This window comes from Pagrus pagrus (assembly GCF_965226575.1).
Source record: "Pagrus pagrus genome assembly, chromosome: 8".
NCBI classification, from domain to species: Eukaryota; Metazoa; Chordata; class Actinopteri; order Spariformes; family Sparidae; genus Pagrus; species Pagrus pagrus.
This window is the reverse complement of record NC_140192.1, coordinates 23,593,871-23,614,348: the sequence shown is the minus strand read 5'-3', so window position 1 is coordinate 23,614,348 and position 20,478 is coordinate 23,593,871. Positions and strand designations below refer to the sequence as shown.

Sequence of the window (20,478 nt, the reverse complement as noted above, 5' to 3'; positions counted from 1 at the left end):
AAAGACCATCGCTTGATGTGCTTCTTGGCAGCCAAAACAGGTATTTTAAGCCAAAACATGATCTTTTCTCAATCCTAAAAAAAAGTGTTCTTGAGCCTAAACATAACCAGAGCACATGCGCACCTTTGTCACAAGATGAGAGCCATGCATAGCCGGCATTTATTCTGGCACTCGGGTTGTCTTAGTGCATTTTTGTGAAATTGTTTCAAAGAGAAAAGAAGAAAATATCAGTGTTGCATTATGTCAACCATGCCGATTGACACAGTGCAATCATTAAATTAAAAGTCCTATTTGTAAGAACAGTCGATTTTTGAGTCTCATTCCTGACTCGTCACATTCTGATGCTTTGGGATTCTTGGGTCGGGTCGGCTTCCATCCCAAAGCGTCAGTACTTGATAAGTTGAGAATGAGACTCAAAAATCAGCTTTTCTCAAAATAGGACCTTTAATTAAAAATACTATTTTTTAAATTCATTTTAAGTAAATACCAGCAGATACCAAGACTGCTTATCTGTGTCGACACAAGCCCACACACTCAACTACTTTTTAAAGCCCTTGATCAGCCAGTCTCCCAGCCCCTGGAGAGGGAAAGGTGTAGGCAGCCCTGTCCCTATAGGCCTTTCTCCAGGACAAATGTGGATAAATGAGATAAGTCTTGCTTGTTACTGTGGCAGTTCATAGAATAAGCTGTAGGTCTTTTACATTGCTGAAACAGCTCTCCCTCCCTCCGTCTCACTCACTCTCACCTTTGCCTGACCTTTTCTTTTTCTTTCCTCTCAGCACGCCTGACTCCCCCACCTCTCCGTTACTGTATGTACTGTAACATTTTTGCTTGAATGTGGTTAACATGATGCATGCAGTTATAAGATTAGACAAGTGCTGATGTATCTCCAGGAGTGAAGGTTTTATTTGACCTGATACCAATTATGCATGTTCAGCAGCAAAGTTTATGTGGAGGGCATGTCTTTAGACATCTGTATTCTACATTTGCACTGATGTTTGCTTTTCAGCTCGTACAAAAAAATGCATGTGTAACGCTCACATGCTCTGTCTCGAATCGTTGTCATTCTGATGACTCCTCACAAACGTTCCATTATTTATATCTAATGAGGTCTCTTTCTGATGTTTTTTTTCCTGTTTCTTCTCTTACTGACAGATTTTTCCCTCTGTTATTGAGATCATCTTGTCTCGTCTTTGCCTTCCCTCTCCCCTCAGTTCTGCGGAGCGATCGTGACGGAGCTGGATGCTTTACTCCCCTTGGCAGCAGCCTGCAGGGAAAGCTCTCTCCTGGAGGTGCGATCGAGCTTTGTGGAGGCATGTGGCAGGGCGGCGTTTGCCGTGCTGGACAGGTTGCAGGAGAGGGCCCTGGAGGTACCGACCTCTGCACCCCTGAAGAACCTGCCTGCTCTGCTGGCCACGTGCATCTATGTGCTCCAACGACTGGAGCACTACCATGGCAGGCTGAAAGATTCAAATGCTGCTGCAGCTAAAGTGTAAGGAGAGAGTGTGTATAATAGTTTATCGGCTGCGTTAGCATTTATGTCTGTGTGCTTTACTATATCTTAGTGTGTAAATCCATCAATCTGTCCATCCTCTCATTCCAGCATCCATTGGATGAAAGACAGAAATTGTTATTTCTTATTGATTTAATCTTGGCTGCACTGAGTACTGTATATGTTGCAGTACTTTGTTCTATAATCCCAGTCACCATACATACATACAACCATACTGTAACAGTTCTAATAGCAATTCAACAATGGTGTAAAATCGCACAGATGGTGACTGAAGAAGGCATCAGGCTGTGTGAAAATGATCGGGCAGGCAACAAACTTCAGCAGCGGCCAACTTTAGAATGTTACTGGGAAGACGACAGCACCCATTACAGATGTTGTGTCGAAACCCGAACCCGCTCACAGCTGCCACATTCCTGTACCCTGCACCCAGGCTTAGCCTCGTTTCCGACATTGTTCCACATCTTTAACATCACTCAGTCTTTTCAAAACCACTTTTAAATTTATCAACAATAGCCTAATCAGACAGCTGCTCAACAGATAAAAGATAAAATGAATTGCACTACAAATAATTGCACCACAGGCTGAATCAGTGGATCACAACTAATTCCAGCTGCCTTGTTTTTATTGTCAGGCCCGTTCTAATTATAATGTAGATGTTTATTAAGTAAAGATAAGGGAGGATTGACTGGATCACAGATATCCCTGCCTTTGTACAGTCAGAAAACTCTTTTAAAACATGTTGAATTTGATTTAAATTGTACATTTGAGATTAAGAGGAAGGGACCAGAGAGTTTAAAAAAAAAAGAAAATGAGTAGAAATGATTGACAGGAGGTAATGACACCCATATTGTGTCTACATCTGGTGAGTTTTTATGCCCCGTAATACCCCCTTAACCTCTGCTCTCCACAGATCCCCTCTAAAGGCATTGCTGGTGCCCTCAGAGCTCCTGTTGTCCCACCTCTGGCCCTGTGCACCCCTCCACCTGCACTTGCACTGTGCCCCCTCCGGTCATAAAGCACTTTCCTCTCTCTACAGCATCCAGTCCCCCTGGCTTAAAGCCTCCTGCACCCCTGTTAAACTCTTGCCTCTCTCTGGAAAGTATCAAGGCAGGCCGATTTTAAAGGATATGAAATGTCACGCTGAACTTTTCGAATAAATCATCACTTCTTTCATCTAATCATTTCAGCTCATGTTTGTTTGATGGCTCCCTGAATATACAGTAGTCAATTATGCATCTGGATTACAGGATTGTGCCCTCTTGGTCGCTTTATCCCAGTTCATTCCCTTTCTTTTTTCTTATAGAACCATATGTGCTTTCTATTATTACCTTTAAAAGTGTGTTTCCTTCCTCTGTGCCCAGACCTCTTACCCTGCTGCCTATCCAGAAGTGCCAAGAGACAGTGGAGGCCTTGAGAGACCAGCTGACCAGCTACTGTATCCAGGTCTGTTCCACCTGCATTCTTCAGGACGCCGAGAGCCACCACTGGGCCGACCCCAAGCCTTTCTACGAGGTAAGGTGTCCTCACATTTCCCTGAAATATACATGGTTGAATTTTTCTTCTCTCCCCCAAGACGCCTTGAAAAACCAATTAGCCACGCCCTGCTAAACACTTACAAGATAAAATACATTTATTTTTTGTACGCAAGTGTCTCGAAGTTTAAGATATTTCAGTGGAGACAATTTGAGGATTACTAGTTATATGTATTTATTTACCCACAAATCAAGGACAGTGACACATAAAACATATCCAGTACTGCCTGGTGTTGATTTCATTCATTTCATTGCAAAAAAAGTGGAAATTCTAATGCCACGTGTCTTAGTAGGCTTTTTCTGTAGATTTTGAGGAACTCTAGGAATTATACTCTGGAGCTTTCTCGCTTCTTCTTTTCATTCCCACAATACACCTTTACCTCCCACTCTCCCTCTTCTAACCGAGCCTTCTACTCTGAGCTCCCTGAGAACATCTGTGGCTTCCATGCTGCCCCGGGGGCTCCAGGGATTCAGCTGTCTGAAGTCTGCAGTCTACACTGGGACTGTCTGGAAACAGCATAGGGCCCCTGAAACTCCCCTACCTTTATGCCCTTAAACCAATCTAAACCTCCCCTCTCCTTCTTACTTTACTCTGCTTTTGCCTTTTTTTCTCTTTGTTCCTCCCTCCTTCCCTGGGTCACTGGTGTCAGACAGACCTGCTGTGCGCAGGTGTGTGCTTTTGTTCAAGCATGCCTGTGTGCATCTGTGCAGATGAATGCACGTGTGGGTGTGCAGCAGCAGCATCTCCGGATGTGCGTTTCATTTTGTGTGTATGTATGCATCTATATTTCCATGTCTGTTGCATATGTGTGAGGTTTTTATCTCCTGGATCCCCAGTGCGCCTGTGTCTTGGCTCTTTCACAGCTCAGTGCAGCTCCAGAGACCCTTCTCCAGCTTGGCTTTTGCTTTCTCTTCTTTATTTTACATTGATTTTGACACATGAACAGTTGTTGGCAGAGAAATATTTAATAACAGCGCATGAGGTCAGTTAAGGCGATCAAAGGAAGTTTAGAGTGTGACCCTGGCTACCTTTCTTGTCAGGATTTAGCCATCAGAGCCAGATCATTAAAAAATAACAAAAAAAAACGGGCGTTATGAGTTTCCAAGTTTATTCCATCCTCAGTTCCCCATCCCAGATTCAGTCCTCGCTGTTGCCACGCTGTGATCCCTAATGGGAATCAGTTTATAGTTGACCTGGCTGGTTAAATAAAGCTTGACTCGAACAAACGGATAAAAAAGTCCAACCACACATGTAGCTGTGGCTGCTCTTGGTTCAGATCCAACGTCTGTGTCTGCGTTTGCTCTGCTGAGTCCACAGGCGGAGGATGGCGGCCTAATCCCGGACATAGAGCTCGGTCACGCTCCCCATCAACCACAGATCCCTAAATGACTGGCTCCAGGGAGGAGAGGAGGGGAGAGGAAGGAGAGAAGTAAAATACTAGATGGATGAGGTGAAGTGGGAGGAAAATGAAAGTAGACTGGGGGGCATGATGAGTTGAAGACAGCAGGAAGTTTGGGGAGTTTTGGATGTGTCAGTATCTCTGCCACACACACACACACACACACACACACACTGGAGCAGTTTATTGTTGGAGGTTAAACATGAGAAATTTGAAGAAAAGACAGGTTTAATGAATTAATTCTTCTATGTCCTTTCCAACAAAACTGCAGGATGCCAGGATAATAGTCCCTTTTTCTCCATCAACTCTGTCTGTCTTTCTTTCCTCTCACGCTCACTTGTCTTGGCTCACTTTATTCAGAGACGTTCTCCCTGCCTCTCCTTTTCTCTCTGTACGTGCGAGCATGTAAGTGTGTGTGCAAGTGTGTGTCTGTTGTGATGTGTTCTCCAGTTCCAGGACTTTAAAGCAGTCTAAAATCCCAGCGGGGGGAAGAAACCCAGGTGCAGAGTGCAGGTGGCGTGACCACTGAGACATCCTGGCGTTGACAGACCTGCCTCTGTCTCTGTCTCTCTCTTTCCTCCCTTTCATGTTTTCTCTCTCGCTCTCTCTTTCTCTCCCTCTATTTTTATCTCCTTCTCTGTTTTTGCTTCACTGTCAATATCCATATCACAGTATATCTTCATCTGCAACCCCCTCCCCTTCCTTCCACCACTTTCTTCCACAGGGCGAGCGCTGTTCTTTCTCGGTGCAGATGTGGTTCTACTTCCTGTGTGGGCTCCGTAGCGACCTGTGGGCGGTCCTTCCACCAGACTTGGCCAAGGAGGTGCTCGGCCAGGTGCTGTCAGAGACTTTACAGCTGCTGGTGCGAAGATATGCATGGGCCCGTCCTTCATACAAGAGACACCTGCAAATCAGGTACTCTATCATGTACAACAGTGTCACTCTCTGTCACATTAGCCTAGTAATATGCGATATACAAAATGACCTATCACTGCAATTTGTGTAGCGATAGGTCATATTTTTGTCAGCGTGATAGCACCACAACTGTGCAAGATACAGTCAGGAAACTTCACGTGTGGGTAGTTGAGCTCAATATGAAGGCAGAGTTTAAAGATGGGTGTGGTCGATCAAGGGCACTAGGACTAGGGGGATAGGAAAGTTTGTTTGATCCCATCCCAAGATGGTCTCTAGTTTTCTCTATAAACTTTCCTTAATGGACTTTCTGGAAAATCTATGTGCAGGTATCAATCAGTTCATTTAGGAGCTTTTATGGACTTTTAGATCATATCACGTGATCTTCATCAACAGTTAAATTTTGGCAACCAATTTCCATTTTTTGGACGGGCTTTAAGCCCCTCTTGTCCTACCTTGTTCAACCTTATGAGCAAAAGGCGCTACCATTGAACTTTTCCTCCGTTTTCTCTGGTCACCAATTTCAAAAATATTTGTGTCTTTCTACTGCACACACAGCCCAGTTTTTTCTAGCAGTTTCTTTAAAGGCTAAGGTTGGGAATTGTTTTCTTAGCTGCTGTTTTCCAGGCTTAAGAGTTAACTTTGAACATTGTGGTTTCCCTGATGTCAATGGCAATGCATTATGTGTGTACCTCCTGTGAGTGATTAAGCTTTCATGTTTCTAGCTGCATAGTTCTCCCATGACTTTTCTCACACATGTATTTGTATATCCTACATGAATGTAGACCTTAGTATATACTCTGCATGCTTGGCTATACATCCTAAATTACACATAGACAAAGCCCCAAATTGTTTCAGCTCTCTCACTGTTGGCCTAATTTCACTCAGCTCCTTTGGGTCTGACAGTGGAGGTCTGAACATGGTGTTAGTCATCGGAACACTCTCTGCACAGGCTCAGGGGTCATCCTTTCCATCCTCTTTTTCCTCCTAATAGCTGAATGATGACAATGAACAGGTTAACCTGTGACACACAGTTAGACGATGAAAGAGTGACAAAGACAAAGTGCATTGTACATGTGTAGCACTGCAGGACGTCAGCACTAAGCCTGGTTTATGTTGCTTGGAGATGCTTGTGTTTCTGGAGCGACAGGTTTAAAGTGAAAGGCTAGCCTAAACAGATGGCTTTTCAAAGTTTCCTATGTGTACAGCACTCACATGGGTACTGTTATGCTGCCTCACCTCTCCTGTATCAGTCCACTCCTGTGTGTATCTAATAGGGATATCGGCCATGGGAAGAGCAGGGATGAGGAGATGAGAGATGATGAGCAGCTCTTCCAAACCAATTGAGGAAACAGATTTAGGGGCGTTTAAATTTAAAAGCAATGACTTTTATAGTGAAATCCAAAGCCTGAAGTACTCTTAACTCTCCAGCAGTAAAATCACCAGGAGGTTCTGTTATCTGACTGGCTGCACAATGAGCCTGTTATGTCATGATGTAATGGTTTGAAGACAGGGATGTTCCTTGATGTGTCTTTCTCTTTTTCTCTCTTTGTGTGTTCTCACATATCATCTCACAATTCGTCTTTTCTGTTTTGATCTGTAAATTCGCCTTTTCGGTTTTCTTACTCCTTGTCCAAAGGTGTGACATTACAGCAGTACTGCTGTATGTGGAGCAGCTCATGTGGAGTGTTTGTCAATGTCCTGAGGCATTGGTGCGCTCCAGTCCTTATTCAGCAATCCTCATCATAGCGGGCGGATCAGACTGGCCATACCAAATCCACAGCCTGTGTGAGCAGCTCCTGGCAGTCCTCGTCATTGTCACAGCACCCCTGTCTTTGCTCTATAGGTTGGTATGCACACTATGTTTTTGTAATTCGACATTTAGTGGAAGTAAATTGTGACCTCGGCACACATCTTTTCATATAAATCTAATAAACAGAGGTTTAAACATGGCTATTGCCTCATACTCTGGAATCTTGTCCTAAAAAGGCCTTTTTTTCCTCACCACTGTCCTTGCTTAGAGGGGAATGTTGCATCACAGTAACTTAAAGTATGTTATATACGCAGCATAACTTCATTACATTAGCAAGTTACAATAACAAACCGTTGACTTTTAATTTCACACTAGACACAAACAGGGTGGAAGTCCTGTACTTGACCCGAGCATCCATCCCCAACCTCCTCCCTATGTACGCTTTGTCCCTTTTTATAGTACTTTACCTGACTTCCTCCTTTGCTTGTGTAATAATCACTGTGGCCACGAGAGGTCACCGCCAAACAGGAAAGGTTCCTTTGTGTTATAATGACCTTCTAATGAGGACGGGCTGGTTTTATGATATCACTACCTGAAGAAGCATGACCACCAACCAATATATTTTGTTGTAAACTGAAGATGTATTAATCAAAATTCTATGCCGTGTGTGATCTCACTTTTCTCCAGGATATTTATGGTTGATCAGGTGAAAGAGTCCACGACACATGAGCCTGACGGCCCTGCTGTCCACTGGCTTAATGCTATCAACCCTGACCTCTTCACAGAGCAGGTCATACGGTATGTAAAATACACCCATCATACCATCCATCATTCGTCATACAGTAGATGCACATATGCATGTTCTCACACAAACTCACATACACGCACGCTCTGGTATGCTAAGCCATCACACACACCTCCACCCACTGTATAGAGAACCATATGTGTGTGTGTGTGTGGAGTTATAGCCACATACTGTATGTGTGGATGTATAAGGAGACTTACCCGTTGCTCAGGGCTTCAAGCCTGAGTTGCCGTGGTAATATAACACAGATGCAAGCTGAGAAAGAAAAAAGTAGAAAATAAACTACCGTTGCGGCTGACACTGATTTTGTTTATGTTGATGGTTGCTGAGGGCTTTACACATGAGGCGTCAACAGAGTTCACTGCAGTGTGTATGTCCTTGTGTATGCGTTAATATGTACATGCGTGCATACACGTGTGTACATGTGTGTCCAGTTACTGTTGTGACCTCCACAGCGCAGTCAATCACTCACCCCCCCATACCCTCACCCTTGACTCCACCCTCCTCCCCTCTCATCTCCCTCACTGCCAGAGGTGATGTCATTGCGTGTTGATGGAGCACAAATCAAACTAACCCCCGCTTTCCTGCTCCTAAGTATCGGAGAGCTGAAATTAGTTTATTTTTATGACTTTGCTCCCACCTCCTGCCTGCATGCGAGGGCGCCAGGGGGCCTGCCAGTGGCCTGGGGCCAGGTCCACAGGTTCTCATCCAGGACCCGGCCTCCATGGACAGACATCTCTCCACAACACATAAAAATGAAAACCATTGTTATGGTTATTAAATAAAACAATAATAAAATCAAAAAGCACATAAATAAATCCTCCAGCATAACAGGCCATAAAGAAAACATCTGAAGTTATGTTTTCTGGCCTCATGTGTGTTTCTTTGCACACATTCATGCTCTGCTTTCCTCTTGCCTTTGCACGTGTGTGTGTGTGTGTGTGTGTGTGTGTGTGTGTGTGTGTGTGTGTGTGCGCATGTATGTGAGAGTGTCTTGGTTCCGTAAGCTGACCCTGGGCTGTAGCCGGATAGATTTATCAGAGCACTTAAAAGAGGATTTCTTCTGGATTTGCGGTCCTAGTGACTTCATAAATTGCACTGTCAGATTGAGGCATAGTTTTCCTCAGTCAAGCAGCAGGGTGCACCCTGCTCCAGCTTTCTGGCTCAAATAGAATGGTTAATTTCAGGGCAGACACCCCCTGCACTCCCTCCCGCCCCCGCGCTCTTCAGACAAACTCTGTCCATTCCGTCCATTAGATTTTATTGAGATGTATAAAGTAACATGCAGGCACACACATGTCAGCAGGGTCTCACACTTGCACACACACATAACCACAAGCATAGGCTCTGAAGGGTGCATGCACACACACACACACACACACACACACACACACACACTCTTACATGCGCACGCACCGAGGATACGGCTCATTACCCACAGCTGGCTGCAGCCTCTTGGTTATACAAAAGATGTAGGAGGGGGGTACTGCTGTATATTCATGTATTTGGCTGTCTCCCAAATGTTAATTTGGTTTTAGCTGGCCAAGATTAGAGCTAATTCCTTCCCGGTGCACACTATAAGTAAGTGAGAGTGAAGGCATTTGCAGACTAAGCTCGTATCAGGAGTGAGTGACACTGAAGGAAGTTACCATTGTAGCATAAACATTATTTCCCCCCAGATTGTCATCCAAGACAACTGTGATTTCAGTCTTTGTCTTTCACTTGAGAAGCTTTTTCCCTCCTTTGTTGTCTCTGGCTAAATTGACTGCTATCTGTACACTCACCTGACACTGCAGAACTGTCAACTTTGTTTTGCCTCTTTCCGCTCTCAGAGATGGCCTTATGGGCCAGGCGGCCTCTGCATGTCAGCTAAGGCTGCTGACCTCTGACCCAGGACGTAATCCCAGGTTGCTACTGCGAATGCTGCTGTACAGAGACTGTCACCTGCCCAGAATACTCCTGGAAAACTCTCGTAAGTCTGTTTTCAGTGTACATGGATTGATGTTGATGAATAAAGGGTGTGTGTATATGTGCTGAGCATGCCTAACTGTCAAATCATTTAGCATAAAGCTGGAGTCACTTCTATTAATTCTTTAATGTTTCCTTGTTTTATAATAGTGGACTCACAGGGCCGATCCCACAGGGGCCATGTGTGGGAAGATGTTTACCAGTGTCTTAATTATGGTGCTCTAAGATCCTAAGCGAGTTATACGGACCTTAGATGAGCTCCATCCATTTTATGAAGTTATCATCAGCATCTTTGCCTTCATCATCATTTTCACCTTGGTCACCATCATCACTAAATCAATGAGAGCAGTAATAAACACTCAACAGGCCCGGGCAGAGCACACAGGCTGACCTTTAAAGATTTTCCCTTCCTTCTTCTCCCCTCCGCACCGGCAACAGTCTAACCTTTAAAGACTGTTGTGCACTCGCACATTAATTCACATTATAGCGACCTCATTAATAACAACTCTCACTGTCTCATTCTCTCGCTTGGTCTGAGTCTGGCTCAGAGGCTCTGCAATGCTTCTCCCTCCACGCTGCCGTAAATCAACGCTGGAAGCGCTGACGCTCGCGTGTTATCACGGTGACGGGCTAATTAACCAGGAAGCAGACAGACAGAAGGAGCAGCTTGACTGAACGGCTCCCATGAGCCTATGAACTTCCCTATATATGTACATATGTATGTATTGTTTCTTGATGCTTTTTTGTAAAAACGCATGTTGAACTTACTCAAAGTTGAAATACAGTGAGTCACAAACTACATCCCCCCTTCCAAAAAAGTTGGGACGTTGTGTAAAATGTAAGTAAAAACAGAATGCAAACATTCATTCAAAATCATGATACTATCACCTTTTGCCACTTAACCTGTTTACCTGTGGAATGTCCCAAACAGGTGTTTTTTTTAAGCAATCCACGACTTTCACAGTCTTTTCCCAGCTTGTTTGAAACATGTTGCTGCCATTAAATCAATTAAGTCAATTATGTTGAGTGTGTGTCCAAAAGGATAAGAACATAATCACATTCTATTTCTGTTTATGTTTTACACAGATCTCAACTTTTTTTTTTTTTTAATCAGGGTTGTACTCTAATTTATGCTGAGTCAAAAACTTCTTCTTCTGCTCTGTCTAGTTCAATTCAATTTGGTGCTGTTGCTTAGTGACACATTTTACAGTACAGTTTATCGGCCTTATTGAAGCACGCTAACTTGCCAGAGAGCTAGCCAGCATATTAAATGACCTACCCATTGTCTGCCGATTTAAAAAAAACACATTTATTTGCTGGAGGATAACACCTCCTCCACATTTACAATAACAGTTTTCGCCCTTGCACAACACCCTGCCTAAATCAGTAGACACACTACTTATGGTGCGCACACACACACACGCACGCGCGCACGCACACAGCCTTTTTATTATCATCAGCGTGTCTGCTTCCAATTACAGGGGTTTGCAGAGAGGGCCCCTGTGACTGGTTGACTGGCTGTCCGGAAGATAAACAGGTGTATGTATTGGCTATGTATCAAGGGTGGATAAGCTTATAGAAAGAGAGGGAGAGAGGAAGAGAGCGAGGAAAAATAGAAAATGCATCCGAGAAATCAACATGGAGCACAAACGCATTGGAGTTATTGTATGCTGCAGCGCGAGTGCAAACTCCGCAGAGATGTGCCAGTGCACTGTCATCTGTTTTTGTGAAGTCATCTGCTGCTCCATAATGGGATCATTATTAAAAGGCGCCTAGTTAACCTGCCATGCTCTCCAGCACCCCAAGTGGAAATTAATGTTAGTCACCCCTGTTCCCTTGGACCGTCGCAGCCACAGCAGTGATATCCAGAACACTCTCTCCTTAAGGACCAATTACTAGACAGGCAGAGAAAAAGATGCCGGCTTAACCCACATAATGCCGCCTAATAGACTGATTGTAGGTCAGGTTGGTTGACCACTTTTGAGTGTATGTGTTAGATGTGTTATTGTGAGAGAAAAGGCGAGAGTGAGAGACCTTGGAGATGGAGACAGGGTGATAAAGGAAATCAGTTCTCATCAGGGCCTTGAGTGGCGGCAGCGCTTCCTACCTGCCTGTTATTAAGGCGCCTGATATTACGGGTTCTGTAATGCAGCAGCTAATTTAGCCCTGTCATTTTAAAATAGTCCAGCATTAGTCAGAAGGAAGCTGCGCTGCCCCCCATCACAGCGCCCCCTCATCGACTGCTGTGTTGCGTACACTCTCCTATTCAAATAGCTGTCATCTCCCACACAGCAGACTGACAGACCGCTGGATGTCTGCCACCTCTGGAGCTATGGGCCTTTCCTCAGCAACCCCTGTCAACTTAACACACACACATTTGTAAGCACACAAAACACATATATAGACATCCATATGGGTTACACACGCACACACCTCCATCCTCAGCCCTGTGCTCAGACAGCAACCCCCACAAGGACACCCTGTCAAAACCTCTTCCTTTTCACTTCCTGTCTCCATGTGCTGTGGGGGCTTTGAAATCTGTTTCTTTTTCTGTTTTTTTTCTGCTCTGTTTTTTTCTCCATCTAACACAGATGTGGGTTTTTCTTCCCCTTCTATTCCACAATGCCTTTTGTTCACCCTTTCTGTTAACATGTGTCAGGTTGGGCAGCCTTGACATTTTCCAATGTGTTTTTGTGCAAAGAAATCAAGATGCTGTTTCATAGGATAGGGTTTTATATCTCTCGCTACCTACCTCCATAAGGTTGATATTTTCTGAATCGTAAATTCGAAAAACAGATTTTACACTCACCTACACACCTCGAACTGAATGTATGTACAGTATTCGCGCATATGAGCAAGGCTTTTCATGTCTTTGTGTATCCTGTTGTTTGTGTGCATGTGTCAAGGTTTCAGAAATTCAGTGACATTTTGAATACCCACACATTTATCTGTATTGTGCGCAGATGTATCTCACTGACTCACACTGACTCCATGTTTTTTTTTTCAGATTTTTGCCAGGAGAGCTGCTTAGAAATGTCTACAGAGAGCTGCAAGGCAGGAGATGACTTCATAGTCGCATTGTTCAACCTTTTCAGTTGCCTGAACAATGTTCCCAAGGCCTTGACTCAGGCCCTTCAACCATACCTGGAAAGGGCACAGATATGGGAACATCTGTACACACTGGCAGGTAATGGAGCAACAAGCTGCTGTGTAATGTTGTAGTTCAGGGGTCGTTATGACAGACTTTGTAGAGGTTGATATACAGTGCATTGCTAGAAGCTGTAGTACTGTTTTCACCAGACTAAATGTTAGTACATTTTTGCAAAAAAAAGTTTCTCTATGCTGCAACTTTCCGTTTATGTAGGTTGAATTTTCTATTTCTCTCTCTCCACAAAGCTGTGCTTATGCTCTGCTTAGGTTAAGGCACAAAAACTGCTCTGATAGGGTTAGGAAAACATCCTGGTTTGGCTTAATAATACCTGTTTTGGACGCTTCGATCATGGATCGAGACGGTCCGGTTTTGGTCGCCACAAAAACAGCTGGAAATATTTGCAGGTTTCCTCAAATAACAACTAGTTTTAATGCCACAAAAACGGATGGACATATCCCCGGGTGTCCTTGAAAATATCCACTTGTGTGACTAAAACTGTTGCTTTAGCAGTGAGATCTCACTGATCTCATTGATATTTATATCAATTATAATATCATTATTTTTGGTCTTACTGCTACAGCAACCCGCTGGAATGTTTTGCGGACGCCGCAGCCCCCTTCCTCAACCGTTGCTGCCTAATAACACCACCGCTGTCCCCTCCACCTCCTGATGTGAAAGATGGCTAATAAGCATTTAATGTGACATTTGCTACACATAATAGCACCTTGGATGTATCTGTGGTTCGCAGAAGCCTTAACTGCTATCATTATATAGCCGCCACTGGGCTGGTTTTATACCATCTATTTTTTGTGGGTTTTAAAATTCAATTTTGCTCATATTAATAGAATTGATACACAGTGTTAATTTGTTGGGGCAAAAATATATTTTACTCAGGAGTCATTTTTTCATATTTTGATTGCTCATGATCTTAGTTCTGTTTGGTTTATAATGCAAAATACTGTATTATCTATCTCTTGTATACTATAGAATGAAGTGGCAATGAAATAGTCAAGTGCAATTATAATTTTACTTTAAACTGGAAAACAGATTGTTAAATCTATCGGCTCTTGAGATGCAGAAACGCAACATCCTTGGACAGCAGCAAATGTTTGTAAGTGAGAGTAGAGAGTTTTTTCAGAATGTGTTAGATATGTTCCTAAATACGAGACTAAATCTTCCCAGAAAAAATATCTTAATTTTCTCCTAAGCTCTGGTGTTGACAGCGCATGCACGTGAGCTGAAGCATGAGTTTAATATGCTCTTACAGTGACTGTAACTACTCCCCAACTCTTTCTTTTTTTCCGCCTCTCTCTGGAGCGAGCTTTGATACAGAGCTTAATCAGAACTCCTGTGGAGTATTGAGCTCTTTTTGGTGGTGATTTTTATATCCTGGGTGAGTGGTAATTATTGTAGCATAAATTAGGGTGATTGGAGAAGAGTATTTGGATGGAGACGGAGCAAGGGAGGGGTCGACAGAGGGAAAGAACGAAAAAGAGATAGAGTAAGCCAGAGAGGAATTCTCAATGTCATCCAATCATCATTTATCCTCACAGGGTAATTAGTTTAATTATTGGACTGTGCCAAATCTTTGTATTATAATTTTGGTTACAGGATACCCCCAGTGCCCCCATTTCTATTTAAGCTGTTCACTGAGTTAACTTTCATAGATTACACTCTTTCTCCACTTACACTGATGTTTCATCACACAGTAGCAGGTTGTTTCGAATCAATACACCAGTCAATACGATAGCGGGCGGTATGAAGTCTGAGAACCAAGTGACTTTGAAAAATAGGTCTAGGTCTCACCTGCCACAGCGCGCTTCGACTTCGAAAGCTATATCATTTTCTGTTCCGCTCTCCTCTTTTTCCATGGGTCTGAGGTCACACATTTGTTAGGCGTCCCCAGAGACTTCAGTGCACTGCCAGTGCCGTCACAGTACTATATCTTTCGGTTGTAGCCTTTGGTTTTACAGCCGACGCTGTAGGAAGTTTATGGGTGCCATACAACTTCATGCTGTAGCTGCTCTGCTATCAATATTAGCGGGATATGAAAGGGCAGTGCAAGAAGACAAGCCAGTAAGATTTTCTACTGTCAGGCCACCTGGGTTTGATTGAGAACATCTGAATTTAACTTGACTTTACCTGCTTTTAGTGTAGACATTTTCACAGAATACCTTTGCGCTCTTGCGGATGTGCAAGCTATTAATGTCTCTGTATTTTGAAAAGTAGAGTCATTTCTGACACGGACTGAATGTGCTTTCATGAGTAAAGGGTTATTTCTTTTTTGAAAAGCCCAATCGCACAATGCACATAATAGGAAATGTAACCCACTCTAATTTGGTAGCAATCATGAAATGTTATCCACCCTTCATTTTTAGAGCTGAAGTCCAAAACCTTTCATGATTGAAATCGTAGTACAGTAATAGAACAGTATTTGAATAGCGTAGTATTAAATGCTCTTGCACAAAGGTGGTGTCCTTATTTTTATTTTGCATTGAGAGACTTTGTACTGCATGTCTACTTTTGTAATACATAAAATCGCTTTCTTCCTTTCTTTCTTCCTTTCTTTCTTTCTTTCTTTCTTTCTTTCTTTCTTCTTTTTTTTGCACAGCAGGCAACATATTTGCTCATTAAATGTTGAATTCAACTAGGCATAATTTCTTTCACCAGCGTATTTCTATGAACTCTTTTAAACTGGCAGGTGTGCCATTGCAGGATACAACTACACAAACTGTCCTGCATCACACTGAATTTAGTCCAACTGATAGAAAAAAGTTGTTACACTACCTGACATCATTTAGTACCGGCATGCTGTAGCCTGTTAGCTGGGTTTCTTCTAATTTGCTGGATTGGTCCTTAGCTTGGTTTTAGTTTAGTTTATTTGCATATATTTATAAGACAAGAAAAGTTAAAAAACAAAGTCAACAAAAGTAAAATACATGTGCAGGTGAGGTAGAAACCCATTACGGGCTTATCTGAAAAAACCTCACATCATACAAAGAGGAAAAAAAACAAAAAACAACACATGTATACGTATAAATTAGAAATAGCAATGCAAAATAAAACTAACATAACTTTTACATGCCTAATCACATTATCAGTTATGATTACATACATTATTTTTATACGCAATGCAGCTATAATAACATCAGAAAAATTAGACATAACCAAGATTAGTCATTTACAAAATCCTTTGCACTTGTGAGTCTCATGAGACAATCAGTTACTAAGCACACGTATTTTTATGAGTACTATCATGGACGTAGGTAGGTTAAGGTCATTTACTTGTCTAGTTTTATGAAAATTAACTTTAGAATTACAAATAAAGAAGTTTTTGAAAACTTTGAGGCCAGTCTGTACTCATATGCTTTACTTCAAAGATGAAGATGCATATTTGAAGAATGTTGATATCAAAGATAGCCAGTATATTACAATTCAGGAACAAGCGAGAGGTTGCAGAGAAAGTTGCTACTCTAACAAAACATTTTGCAGCAGAAGAATTTTATGAAGATAAGTTGGAAAAGTGTTTGCCAGTACAATATTAAAGTAAGTAAGGTATGGGTATATTAGGCTATGATATAGTGTTATAACACAAGAAGAATGTATAAAGCACACATTTTAATAATCCCCAGAGATTTTGTAACCTTGTTGCGAAGGGTGCATCCATGGCACCATGTGTGATACGCAGAATTAGTAAGGCCTTAAGTCTTCAATTTTATAGTCTTTCAGCCACCCTTCTTAACTGCTGCATTCATTTACCTTTTTTTGTCAGATACAACACAGACAGTACCTGTTGTGATCAGCTGTGTCCGTGCGATAGTTACCAAGTCTACCAACAGCCTCTTGGTACACCTGGTGTCCATGGTGATGGGTTGGCAGGCCACAGAAGAGCCCAGTGGAGCCTTTTTCAAGCGGAATGTACCAGAGAGCGTCCTGGCCAAAATACCGAAGGAGTGGAACTACACACCACTGGAAACAAAGGGAAAAGAGCCTGCTACAAAGAGTATGCACAGACCGGGTTTCATGTCAAATAGGGAGCTATAATCTTTTTATTTTCAGAAACTAACATTTCTTTCTTTCTTTCTTTCTTTCTTTCTTTCTTTCTTTCTTTCTTTCTTTCCAGCTGTCATATCCTTAACTATTCAAGCCTTGTCCTTCATTTTCACCAACCTGCCGTTGGCCGTAGCATCCGTGCCTCTTCCCATTCGCTACCTCTTCCAAGTGGCAGAGAAGCAACTCTCCCAGCATTCCCGGCAGCTGCGTTTAGTGGGCCTGTTACTCTGGGCACTGCTCGGCTGTCTGATCCAGGGCCTGGAGGACCCACACACAACAGAACAGATCAGTGGTCTGGCCCTGGACCGTGGGGCAAAGGAGCCGCTGTCCCTGCTGGCTGAGTGCCTACAGGCTACCATGGGCATTCAACAGAAGGTAAGGGCTAAGATTAATGTCATAACAATTGCATCAATGATGGGGTTTGTCTACAGTTTAAGGTAGGGTAGAGCATTATGCCGGGCTGCTGTAGTGTCACTTGTTAAATGCAGTCTGAAACTATGCAAATGTATATGAGTATATATATTTCAGATACAATTAATTTATTATATTTAAGGTTGATTAAACTTGTGCCATAAAATCCACCATCAACCATCTGACTTTCACTAATAAATCTAATGGTCTGCTGTTTGTCTGACAGGGTGTTCCTAAACCCACAATGCACAAAGTGCTGCAGGCTCTGGAGGAAAAAAGACCCAAGTGGACAAACATGCAGCTGCAGAAGGCACGCAAGCTTTGCTCAGACAGGTGAGAGGTCAACTGCCGGGAATTTAGCAAGAAGTCAAGGTCAGACGGATATTGATGTAGATAATATGACTATTTTTCATGAAAGTGCTATATATGCATTATCCATCATTAGTCTCAGTTTGTATTAATCATTTGTCTGCACCTCTAACAAAAAATGAGATCATTTCATTCCGATCGTTTTGATCGTAAAAACACTTTTTATAAATTGAATTTCCCGATACATAATTTCAGTGATTTATCAATGGTAAGATAAGGTTCAAGGCTGATAGTCTGATGAGCTGACTGATGGTGTATTCAGCTGCTTGACATTCAATAAAGAAGCTGAATGAAACAATGAAAAAGGAATGCAGTTTAGATATGCTTTTTTAATTGAGCATTTCAATTCTGATGTATTGTATCATCAAGATCATTTTTCATTGGCAAGCTTCGTGAGTAAGATCAATGATTCTCAGACGTGTTTGTTGTGGTAAATGATGGACATGGCGTCTGACTGAGTGGACTGCAGGCCGGAGTGATGGGAAAACAGCTTCCACTTTGGGCAGATATGCGACCTTTGGCTCTGTGTTTTTGTAGCTCGTTCCCAGAAACTGCGCCTCCGGTCGCTCACTTCATCATAACAAACTCTGGATGCATCCATCCTCATGAAAAGGTGATTCAGCGCTGCATTGCGACATGTACAATTAAAAAAAACAAAAACATAATTAAATAAATAAAAACACTGAGTAGATTATGGTCGGTTCTAGGAAACGCTGTCTGTTTCAGTGACAGGAAGAGGGGACGAGAAAAAAACAGAAGAGACAGGGCGGTGGAGGGGTGGAGAGGGGGGCTGAGTGGAAAAGTGAAAGAAGAGTGATTATGTATCACCTGTCGGAGGCATTCAGTGGGATCATTACTATTCATTAAACTAACCTTCACAGGGAAGTGACGCCTGGCTTGTAAACAATCAGAATACAGTGTCAGAAAGAGAGAGAGCGGTGGGTGTAATAAACTCCAAAAACAACTGGCACTACACTCACTGGCATCTCTCTCTCTCTCTCACACACACACACACACACACACACAGAGTAAACCCCTCAAAAAACAGCGTTTGCCCCTTGCGAACCCTCCCACCTCTGTTCCCTCATCCCACTTTCCCTCCTTCCTTTCCCAACTGTAACCCCCCCCTTCCCCACGCCACCCACCTTGTCTTTGCAAAGTAATTTGTAGAGGAGAAGATTATTGTTCTCCATCATGGTGACCCTGGCTGGGCTGACGGGATGCATACACAGATGAAGATGAATGCAGTTATTCCTTGGCGGAGGTCTGCCTCTTTCAGGGCACATTGGCCCTAATGACATGATTGATAGGCTGTCCCAAATCCGGAGGGGCCCTCATTAATCACCCCGCTGACTGAATCCAATCATCTGCTTCACCTGCACAGTGATGGACAGGAAAGGATACAGCGCAGGTGCTGACACGGGTGCACAGCCACCATCGCCGACAACACCACTGTCGGGCCGCCAGGCAAAAGAATGAGGGGATGTACGTGGACGAGAGGGGACTCCTCTTCCTTTGCCACTCTCAATGTCAAGCAGCCAATGGCTGGTTGACAGGCGACACCGCTTCTGCCACCTTATAATTACAAAGAGGAAGGGAGAGAGAGGGAGAACAATGACAGGAAGTGTATGTGAAGGAGAAGGTTTGATGGACGGTGGTGTGATATCCATCCATACAGGAAGGGCAGGAAAATGATGCGGGCGTCTGCCAGGGTTGGCGACCGTACATGCATGAGGACCTTGACACACAATTACACAGACACACGTACACGCTTAAGAACACACACACCAATCATTTTTAGTGCACCAGCATCCTTCGGTTAAATGCCCTGCGTGTATCTCATGAATGGTAATGAAAACAGTGAAAATTATTTTGTTATCTGACCCTCAATAATTTCTCTGTATTTTTCAGTCTTTTTCAGCAGCGTTAGCCTTGAACAGACCGCGTGGTTTCCAGACAGTTTAGTGGAGCGAATATGTTTCTTTACTTGCCAAGAATTTTAAATTTATTCGCCCTCTGGAGTGAATGATTTCTCTAAAAACTAAAAAATCATTAATTCGAAACTCCGGAGTCATGTTTAACTTAATTTTCTTGGGTAGCAAACTCCAAATTCTATCACAGATGCTTCTCTAAACTAGAAAATACTTCTTCAGCCAGAGGTGGTGTAGAGATATAAGCTCACACCCTCCCTCTTCCTGTTTCCTCTCCTTTCTCTTACCCCACTCTGTTTTTTCTCTCTTTGTGTTTTCACTCCCATCTCCTCCTTTTCCCGTCTCTGTTTCTCTCTCAGCGTATTTGAGCGAGGAAGGGAGAGCGGAGTCGCTGCGGCTGAACTGACTGAGCAGAAAATAGGCCTGATGCTGCTGGAGGTCTGCCACAAAGCAGGTGGCAGCGACTACCTGAGGCAGATCTATCACATCATCCAAGGCAATGAGGTAGGGAAGCACTCCCTCTCCCCAGCAATTAGGTGGCTGCTGGCCTGAGGCCGCAGGCTGTTCAGGAGGGGGAGATGGAGGGAAGAGGGCTGCTGCTTGTGTGCAGTCTGCTTGTTCTGATCTTCTGTTGTTCAGGTGACCTCAAGGGTGCAAACCTACAGTGATTTCCTGTGTTA

General features: G+C 43.2%; 1 protein-coding gene across 4 annotated transcripts in view; it reads left to right on the top strand.

Moving 5' to 3' along the window:
• kiaa0825 (KIAA0825 ortholog) overlaps positions 1-20,478 on the top strand; it is a 128,359-nt gene that overhangs the window by 33,660 nt on the left and 74,221 nt on the right. For all 4 annotated transcript variants that reach the window (XM_084359046.1, XM_084359047.1, XM_084359049.1 and 1 more), the window contains 11 exons: positions 1,215-1,492; positions 2,875-3,025; positions 5,170-5,360; positions 6,997-7,203; positions 7,798-7,908; positions 9,748-9,887; positions 12,891-13,070; positions 16,807-17,037; positions 17,158-17,462; positions 17,725-17,831; positions 20,158-20,302. In XM_084359046.1, coding sequence (XP_084215172.1) covers positions 1,215-1,492; positions 2,875-3,025; positions 5,170-5,360; positions 6,997-7,203; positions 7,798-7,908; positions 9,748-9,887; positions 12,891-13,070; positions 16,807-17,037; positions 17,158-17,462; positions 17,725-17,831; positions 20,158-20,302 — 2,046 coding nt within the window. The remainder of the gene's footprint in view (positions 1-1,214; positions 1,493-2,874; positions 3,026-5,169; positions 5,361-6,996; positions 7,204-7,797; positions 7,909-9,747; positions 9,888-12,890; positions 13,071-16,806; positions 17,038-17,157; positions 17,463-17,724; positions 17,832-20,157; positions 20,303-20,478) is intronic.